Source organism: Atractosteus spatula, chromosome 3 (genome assembly GCF_055471065.1).
Source record: "Atractosteus spatula isolate fAtrSpa1 chromosome 3, fAtrSpa1.hap1, whole genome shotgun sequence".
Taxonomy (NCBI): domain Eukaryota; kingdom Metazoa; phylum Chordata; class Actinopteri; order Semionotiformes; family Lepisosteidae; genus Atractosteus; species Atractosteus spatula.
In genome coordinates, this window is record NC_142708.1 from 59,998,021 (window position 1) to 60,008,237 (window position 10,217).

General features: G+C 34.9%; 1 protein-coding gene across 1 annotated transcript; it reads left to right on the plus strand.

Moving 5' to 3' along the window:
- Positions 1-79: 79 nt before the first annotated feature.
- ier3ip1 (immediate early response 3 interacting protein 1) lies at positions 80-3,629 on the plus strand. The gene is made up of 3 exons (XM_088911638.1): positions 80-205; positions 924-1,025; positions 2,443-3,629. Exons 1-3 carry the CDS (start codon positions 115-117, stop codon positions 2,496-2,498), a joined length of 249 nt encoding a protein of 82 aa, XP_088767764.1. The 5' UTR covers positions 80-114; the 3' UTR covers positions 2,499-3,629.
- Positions 3,630-10,217: the final 6,588 nt, after the last annotated feature.

Here is a 10,217-nt window from a genome sequence, read left to right on the forward strand (position 1 = left end):
TGAGATCCACGTTTTGGTTAAAAGAGTAACTATCCTGTAATAGCCCGGATTGTCCTTTGCGAGATGCCGTCCCAGCTGACAGGTACACGTCATAGCTCCGAAGACAGTGCCAGCATGGCGTTCACACTCTATTCTCTGATTCAAGCAGCGATTTTATGTGTAAATGCGGTAGCTGTCTTACACGAAGAGAGGTTTTTAAGCAAAAGTAAGTGTATTTTCTAAATGTATTTCTGTAACGTATATAACAATATGATGCACTTAGCTGTTGAAATAACCAAAGCATCTTTAGCATCTTTTTACAGTATAGTATACAGGGTGAGGCAGTACTAACTTTAATGAACATTATTAAATACTGCGAAACTACTTGGTTTATTATGAGTGTACGATAGCTGCCTGGAACAAGTACTACACGATTTTGACGTGTGTACAAATACCGAGTTTTTAAGAAGGCGAGGAGAGCAGTAGAACGTCGTTACAGACAACTCACAAGTTTTTTTAATAACGCACATGAACTCGAATGTGAAAAAGACCGATTATTTCATAAATTATATTTCAGCGGTTACTAAAAGCGATCTTTGACTGTGATTTGTAGTTTATTATTCGCTATCTAAACTGATTCCTTATTGCTTAGCTTGATATTATTGTATTCTGGAATACGGACGGTGACTTCTGATTATTTTTACTACGATTATCCTTAGGAATGATTTAGCTAATGGACTTAGTACTGTTTTTGGAAAATATTTTAAAAATAAAATGAAAACTCAAATGAAGGCTCTCATTTAAAAAATACTTTAGAATATTATTGAAGCTAACGCATTATAATTTACTGTTGTTTTTAACTATAGCCAGTACAAAAGGATAAAATAGATCATACACATAAACAAAACCTTTGGTCTTAATAATTTCACTTTTGTTTTTGTTAGTTGGCTGGGGAGCAGATCAAGGAATTGGAGGTTTTGGTGATGAACCAGGAATTAAATCTCAGCTGATGAACCTTGTTCGTTCTGTGAGGACAGTGATGAGGGGTAAGTTTGTATTGCATTAGCTGAATCAGCATGTTTGTATCTGATGCTAATACAAGATATAAAGAAAGCAAACTTTATTTACATTCAAGCTAGATCATGTAAAATACAAAGGTCATTACTGTGCACCATTCCAGTTTACTTAACTAGATTTGGAGACATACTTTATGGTGGTTCAGCTTTAATTCTCCAGGGTGTAGTTGTTTCCAACATTTTTAGATTTTATTTTGAGCTTTCAGACATGGACTATGTTGTGGGTTTTGAAACTAATCATATCTATTCTAGGTGTAATGGTAACCTCATTTAACATCCTTAAACTAATTAATATAAATTAAATTTTAGAACTCCTCCATTAACCGTGCTTGAGATTTCTATGAAATAAAATAATCTAAAGCCATATTTTCTAAGAAACTCAAATCTCTTAATCGCATTAGTATAATTATATTTGTCACTACTATTGCTGTTATTAGTTCTACTCCAAAGTATTAGTACTAATATTAAATCTACAGCAACATCACTGATAATTTGTATATATGCCCCATTTAGTGTTTTAAAGTTGAGTTTTTTTTATGACTATGAAAAGGGTAAGTTTATTTATTTTAAGGTAAAAAAGGGATATTTTTATTTTCATGATAAATAATACTGAGGAAAGCTAATGATAATGCATGTTGCCATTTCTTGTAACATTATGTGACTGGATACTTTCTATTAGGATAATGTAATTCAGGGCTGGTACTCAGTGTTACTCTTTAGGTAAATGAAGGGCAGCAAAAGCAATAAAACATACATACTGTCTCCTCTCAGTATTCTGTTATTAATAGTTAGGGTGTTCTATGGCTGTAACACTGAGACCCATAATAATTGCATCAGTTGGTTATGTAGATGTTTTAAAATTCAGAATTGTTGAAATGTACAGCCTGGTTTGCTTATCTTAGCCATACCTTTTAACATTTAAATGTATTTGTTATGTTCACCATGTTCGGAATTTGTTTCAATCGTGTTGATTGGTACCATGTTGAATGAAGAATCTAGAATTTATCTTGTGGCCTTGTGAATGATCATGGTACACACTATCCGCACCTCAAAGTCTGCTGTGATGTCAGTGTGGTTTGCTTTGGCAGTGGTCGTGATATGAGGTTTAGTGTTGGGTAGTGATTGTTTTTTCTTAGCTTGAGGTAGAACAGGGGCTGAGGATTTAAAGAGGTTTGAATAATTCAAGGTATAGGCTTTGCATGAGCTCAGCAGCACTGCCTTTAGATTGTTCTGTAGCTGAGAAGACTCAGATGAAGGACAGTCCTTTTTCTAATGAAAAATCTAACATCTGTAACAGGTGAATTGAGAGAAACTAAATTGCTATCTTTTAAGTCTCTATTTTGAAAAAACAATAATGACATTTTTCTTTTTCTTTTCTCTTTTGTAGTGCCCTTAATAATTGTCAATTCGGTGTGTATTGTGCTGCTTCTGTTGTTTGGATAGAGAAGATCTGGAAGAGAACGAACAACATGTTGGACTGAATTCAAAGAGACAATATTGACTACCTTCACCAAACCCAGGGAGAGGTTTTTGTTCCATGTGTCAAAACTCCTCTGACACACTTTCCAGTTCTTACTCTTTTTTTTCTGGTTTAAAAGTTGCCTAAGAATGCTGTCCAAAGCTCTTTTTTTGTAAACCTTTAAAGAATGAAATAATTGCTCAAAGCTTGTTGTTATGAATTCAGCAAGAGCCATATCATTGCTTGTCATGTGTGCCATGTTATAAACATTATAGGAGGTGAAAACAAAATCGGAATGCGCTGCCTCAACAGTTAAATAGACAATAAAACAGCTAAGAACATTCTTGGATAGTATAACCCATGTCTCAAGCACAGTTTCGATTTTTTTCGCTTCTGAAAATAAGCCTCTCAGTATAATCCCATCGGCTTTGACACAGATTTCCATTACAACTGTGCAGAATTTGCTCAGAGACCCGTTTTCTCATTTAACATTTTGTTGATAGGCAGAGGGCTTCCCGAGACCCTTAAATATGTCATGTGTAGTCTTAAGCCTATAAAACACTGTAAGAGTTTCAGTTGTGAAGAAATAAAGCAAATTTGTAACAAGCACTCCAGTCCCCAGTTGTCATAAAATGTCAGCCTTGGCATTATGGTTTTATGCCATTATCAATATTTTCTTTTAAAGCAGGCGGTAAGTTATTCGCCGTGAGCAAAATTTTAAGTAAAAACATCATGGTGAGCAAATCCATCCTAGATTTCTGGTTAAGATTGAAAGCACAAGCATAATGTTTTATTGTCTTGTCACACAGCTCTTGAGGATAGCTGTTCCTACGGTAAATACCTTGCAAATTGTCTGCTTCTTAGGACAATTTTGAGATATATCTACTTGGAATGAGGAAAGGGAATCCAGCAGCTTAAACAAGGAACTATGTTATAATATAAGAAATACTGAGTACATATTCTGTCCCAGAGGAAATTATAAGGGGAGGGAGGTGGGAGCTGTCTTTGGGAGCAGTTATTTTTCTTAAGGCTGTATCATATCATTTCAGTAATTCCATGTTGTGTTGCTCAGATTTCAAATTTCTGTGGTTTTAATAAATTGTATCACAAACCCTTCATTTAGTTTTCAGCTTTGTTCAAATGGTGAAAGTTTGCTGCTCACTTTCTACTTTCTATAATCCTGTGGGAATCTGCTGTTCTAGCCTCTTGGAAATTAGAATCATGTATGCAAAATATTTTTATTTAACTGTCATAGGGCATCTACTGCTATTTTTTTTAAAAACAGGTAAAGTTTCAGATACAGACATTGTCACCAATTCTGTTCATGAGAAAATGTCATCCACTCCCTTCTGGGTTAAGTAGGTTTTAACTATACCTATAAATTAGGTGTGTACCTATTTTATTGCTTCTTTGAGGTGTATATAGATGAAAAGTTGTCAACACAAACACCTAAGTCTTACAAAAGCTTCAAGCTAATTGTGTACCATCTTATAGTTTGTGTCCCCAGTGCATACACAGTAAAAATGTATTCTCGTCTACATTAAATATCATCTGCCTGGTGTTCTCCTCAGGCTTGAATGCCATCTAAATCTTTTTGAATTTCCTGTACAACTATTACAGTGTTTATTAATTCCCTTTTCATGTTGTTTGTGAACACAGTTTACTAATTATACCAAACTAGATCATTAATACTGATACTCCACTAATTGCATAACCACAATTGGAGTATTCAACCATTTTATACTCTTTGGTCTGTATATCTTACTTCGTTACTTAAAATGCCTACTTTCTGCAGTCTGAGAATTATGAGGAGGTTTAATTAAAAACATTTCTGACAGTCACAATTTCTATATTATGCTCCGCCCATTACTGCAGTTGCTTTTTTAGCTAAATAAGTTAAGTAAATTTATTGCCTGGAATTCATACAGATGATCCTGTAATTTTGCAATTGTTATCTTGCATTAAATAGAAATTAGACATTTGTATCTATAATGACCTTATTTGGTTTTGTCACCCTTTTTATGTTTGGATGCCTCTTTAGCACTTTTTCAATCAATGGGCATTACCACTGACTTGTGTGGCAACTCAAAGAGTTTTCTTAATGCCCAAAAGGTGGCATTTCTCATTCCCTCAAGTATGATTTTATGTAAAATCTTAAATTCTTCTAGTACCTGCAACATATCTGCCCCTTCTGTATTAATTTTTTAATCCTTCATCAGGCTAAGACATGATGTCTGTTTCTTTGGTGTAAACTTGAGTGGGATATTTATTTAATACATTAGCCATTTATTTTTTATCATTTATATTTTTATCTGTACTTTTTCCTGATATTATACCCAGTGTACATCTTTTCAGATTTTTTTGCCATCGTAATACTGAAAAACACCCAATACAAAATTACTTTAAATCTCTCTTGACCATATTATACTTATGCTTGTAATATACAGTATCACATTAATTTCTTTAACTGCATCCTATTCTTTTTTGATCATGATGTAAAGTGCTTTCTTCCAGCTTACATTTTCCTCAGTTATTAAACCCTCTTGGCCATGGCTTGTTAGTTTGAGAGATGTTTTATCATTGCTGCTTTGACTCAGTTTGGCAGCACTGGTGGTTTAGACCAAGCTTAAAATCATAATGTCAATCCATCCTCCAAAGAGCAAACCACGGTCCAGTATTTGATGGACATAATGACACCTAATGGACATCTAATATGTAACTATCATAGCTATCATAAAAAGAAGCTGCCACTGGGTTTTGGGTTTGTAATTTGTGATTAGTGGTGACTCAAACTTTTGAGTCATACCTCTATACCTTAATTTTGTACCATTAACACAACCTGTGATTCGGACTCTTACAATATTAGCCTTTTAATGTGAAAAATTACATTTGGTGAAAAGGTATTATTTATTGCGATTTAATACTTACAGTATATGGTGATTTTGAATTAAAATGTTTTGTTCCTTTCATGACTGTTATTAACTAGAGTATCTGCTACTCTTTCATTTATTTTGTCAATGAATTTAAATTAGTGAGTAATTTACCAGAGACTAAATTTACAAATAGAGACTAGATTTACAAAAGCAGTAATGTATATCACTGCACTCTTGAGTATTCTGGGTTCCAGGATTGTGCTACCTTGTACCATTTGCAGAAGTACTGTATACCATCTCATTAACACAACATTTATAGTAAAATGCACACCAAATTAGAAAGGCCTTAAAGCAATTATATTTGTTTTGTGACTGGGATTATAAATGGGTTAGATTAGCACTAAAATGTCAGCCATAATACTGAAGACCTCAAGAGAGACATTTTTGTTATACATGATCATAATTTTTTAATAATGGAAGTAAAGAGGTCAGAACCTTAGTAGTATCAATTCTGTAAGCTGCTGGCAATGAATTTCAATGACATTTACGATATCTTGAATGTTTAGCCCAGGTCTTCAAATATGGATAATATTTTTTAGAATTTAATTTTTTGGTGTTTGTTAGAGGTGCGGGAGTGCAGTATTTATTATTAAAGCTCACATTATCCTTAATATGTAAAAGTTGGGATTTTGTAGAATCACAACCATATGTTTATGAGAGGGATCAACTATAAAACCCGGTTTAATCTAAGATTAGTTTGGTATTTTCTGAGCCTAAAATAACATGGATTTACTTCTTGCACAAATGTATTACAAGTCAGATCTATGTCTGGGATGTTTTAATCATTCAGACTGTAACCTAGAAATATTAAAATTATTATTATTTTTCTGGACACAGGTGGCTAAATATACTGTAAAGTATAAGTATTTTCTTGTTCTGAGGAACATGAGCTCTGAACATCAGTTGTCACTGGTATTGAGTAATAATAATGTAAGCCACTTTATGTAATTTTAACTGTATTTATCTTCAAACATTTAAATATAAGTGAATTGGATTTTGATCCTTTCCTTCCATGGTGCCTTTTCTGCTTGCTGTTTTTATTCAGTTATTTTATTCAGTTATTTTCCTTTTCAGCATACAGTGCTGTGAAAAAATATTTGCCCTGACTCTCTGCATTATTGCATATTTTTCACAGTGAATGTTATCAGGTCTTCAACCAAAACCAAAAAGGACCCTGAGTGAAAAAAACCCAAAATGTTGATACTTATTTCATTCATTTATTAAAGAAAGTTATGCACCACTCAATGCCCCCTGTGAAAAAGTACTTGCCCTCAGTGATTGGTTACGCCACCTTAAGCAGCAATAACTGCAACCAGTCATTTTGTGTAGTTATTGATCAGTTTCTTACAGAGCTGTGGAAAAATTGTGGTCTACTCCTCCATGCAGAACTGCTTCATCTCAATGCCATTTGTGTGTTTTTGAGCATGATAGGCTTGTTCACTGACATAACATTTAGGTTTGGACTTTCCAAAACTCTTGTTTAAATTGTTAATTTTTTTACAATTTGGCTACATTTCTTGTTCTTCAACCATTCTGATGTAGAGTTGCTAGTGTGTTTTGGATCATTGTCCTGCAGCATGACCCAACTAAGCTTCAGCTTCAGCCTGATATTCTCCTGTAGAATTCTCCGATATGATGCAGAATTCACTCTTGCTTCAGCGATGGCAAGTCATTCAGGTCCTGATGCTGCATAGCATCCTCAAACCATGACACTACCACCACCATACTTGACCAATGGTATGAGGTTCTCACTGTGGAAAGCAGTGTTTGGTTTTCACCAGACATAACAGTGCCCATGTCAGCCAAAACATTTCACTTTTGACTCATCTGTCCATAGAACATTCTTCCAGAATTCTTGGGGATCGTCCAGGTGCATATTGGCAAACTTGAGGCGAACACTCATGTTCTTCATAGTGAGCAGTGGTTTCTGCCTTGCTGCTTTGCCATGTATTCCATTTTTATCCAGTGTCTTTCTGATAGTGGAACACTGGCCTTAGCCAAGGCGAGAGAGCCCTGCAGATCTCTAGATGTTGTTCTAGTGCTCTTTGTGACTTCCTCGACAATTATACTCCTTTCCCTTCAAGAGATTTTTGCAGGATGGCCACTCCTGGGAAGATTCACTACTGTCTCCATTTTGACAATATGGCTCTGACTATGGTTTGGTGAAACTGAAGAGCCTTAGAAATAGCAGGAGGTTTTCAGGTTTTTATTTTGATTGTGGCATAATGTCCCTTTAACACCTATGTGCTAAAAACTGTTGGTAAGGCCCAAAGTTAGTTAGATTTATATTGGGCAGGGATGGCATAAAACAGGCCTGATTGTTAATAAAAATATTCAAACAGCTGACCCTAATTATCCCTTAAATTGGGTTATGTTCACTAGGGGGGCGAAGATTGCATGTTTGATTAGGTTGCACACCAAACAAGTCAAAGAAGAACAAAACTTTGATTTTTTTCTCTCAGACCCTGATCTATTTACTACTTTGACCCACCAAAAGATATGGCCAAATTCAAATATGCAAAAAATCAGACAAGAGACAAATACTTTTTTCACAGTACTGTAGAAGAGTGGATTTTCCTTAAAGAACAGTTTTCAATTTTTCTTATAGTGCTGTCTTATAGTTCAATGTTAATATCACGGATTGGGTGAGACCCAACGTCAGGAATTACTTTACTTTGTAGACGACTATGCCACCTAGCAATTACAAAGGATGCTAGGACTCTTTTCCCCTGTCACGGGTTCTGCTCATCTCCCAGAGTCACCAGTGCACATGCAGACCAGCAACAGACACTAGTGCCATTTTAGGTTTCATTACCACAGCACTTAATACATCCAGGGTACATTATACAAAACCAACTCCAAAAAAAACCACACATTCCAGACCAGCCACAATAGACCCCAGTTACCAAACAAATGTCCCAAAATAATGCAGTCCAGCAGTGCTTTTCTCCTTATAGCTCCCTTGGTGGTTGTTAGGCATCTTCTCTGGTCCTGGCTGTCCTGAACAATATTGCTCTCATGCTCCCCCCTACCTTTTGTTGTCCAGTATCAGATGAGTGGGAGGAAGATGATACCTGAGTCATCCTCAGCCACTCCCTGTAGAGTCCCTAGTGTCTGAGGCCTCTCCAGGGTCCAATGCTGTAATCTGTCACACAACCCTTTCTTCTTCCAAAAGTCCTCTGTTTTCTCTTAATTGGGGTTTTGAATCCTTTTTAGCAAGGGCTCTTGCCTGCTCTTGGAGGTAGAAGTGTTCCTGTGATGTTTTGGATGTGCCCAGGACTTGTTCAGGAAATGGCTGTACACAAATGGCCAGATGTAATGATGTATTGTTCAATTGCAAACTGTTCTTTCTTAGAACTCCATCCCCTTGATCACAGGTCCAGTCAAACCTGTCAAACCGCAGAGGATAAGGCATGAAACTATCAACATTAGGGTGTCAGTGGTCAATCAATGCAACATTAACATCCATACAGTCTTAGACACCTAGTGACCAAACACCCACCTTTTCACTCTGTGACATTAACATGGACAAAATGAGAAATAAATCCACTTAAAACTTAGAAAATCAATAAAATGGTGCAAAAATCATTTAGACAATGTACACATACAGAACAAAAAGGAGTTTCAAAATCATAGAAATGAAGACTGAGACAAGAAAGTGTCTGATAGTATTTTTACACTTGTGTAAAGGACAGAGATCTCTCTAAAGAAAGTTGACATATTTTGAACGAGGTAATATTAACACAGCAGTAAAATTACAATTTTTAAAGTGGTCATGGTACAGTTATCTATGGTTTATTAACTTTGTAAAATTGTATGTGTATAAATTTAATTTAAAAGTATTTCAAACAGCTAGCAATTGATTTATTACTCAATAACTTGCAGAATTATTTAGAAAAAATGTGTTTGAAATCAGCATGTATTCATTCAGCGTTTAGCCACTAGTTGAAGTACTGTAACTGTGATAACCTTATGAATCCGAAGACACCAAACATCATGCCAATCAATCTTTTACACATTACCCAAGAATAATTCTGGAAATAAGAATATAATTTATAAAGAATATGAATTTAATTTATGAGGAATAGTATGTGACTACCATACACTGTATAACCCTTAAACATTGGAAACTTGATTGATATATCTAGCAATTATATCTAGTTGTTTCTGTTCTGAAACCTTGTAACTGATAAAAGTTTAATAACATTTTTTTGCATTTAAATGTATTCCTAGGCAAAATACCTTAAATGCAGCAAATATGTTTGTGATTAGTGGAATACATATGTTTTTAACGAGTGATTAAGCTATCCCTAACCCGCTTAAATGATTAGCAAAGGAAGCTATGAACCCTCTCTGAGCAGCATGAGGGAGGATTCACATGGTGCTTGCTCAGTAGATTTCTTCTTTTGAATTAATCTTTGTGTCTGTATTTTCACAATACAGTAATTAAAGAATTTAGTACTTTGAAACTGATAGGTTTTAATATAAATACAGTTTATGGACTACCAAGTATTTTTTTCAGTTTCAGTTTTATGAAAGGGAGACTGAGTTAGGTAAAATGCAATTGTGTGTAGAGTTATCTGACAAAAGTAATTAAGGAATGTTAATTGGTAATTGGTGTTTGAGGATATTTGTGACATACTGTATCACATTATTTCAGTTATCTCTTGTCTATAGTACTTACAGTTAACTTGGTTTGTAAGTGAACCATCTGTAATGCAGTGGCAAAGAATACCTCCGCTCTGTTTTGGAAATAGACTATAAACCTAA

Bases quoted from the DNA above. Each gene is read 5' to 3' on its own strand.
- ier3ip1 (XM_088911638.1), top strand. From the start codon at position 115: ATGGCGTTCACACTCTATTCTCTGATTCAAGCAGCGATTTTATGTGTA. The intron at 206-923 runs GTAAGTGTATTT...TGTTTTTGTTAG, and splicing joins AGAGAGGTTTTTAAGCAAAA to TTGGCTGGGGAGCAGATCAA. The intron at 1,026-2,442 runs GTAAGTTTGTAT...TCTCTTTTGTAG, and splicing joins TGTGAGGACAGTGATGAGGG to TGCCCTTAATAATTGTCAAT.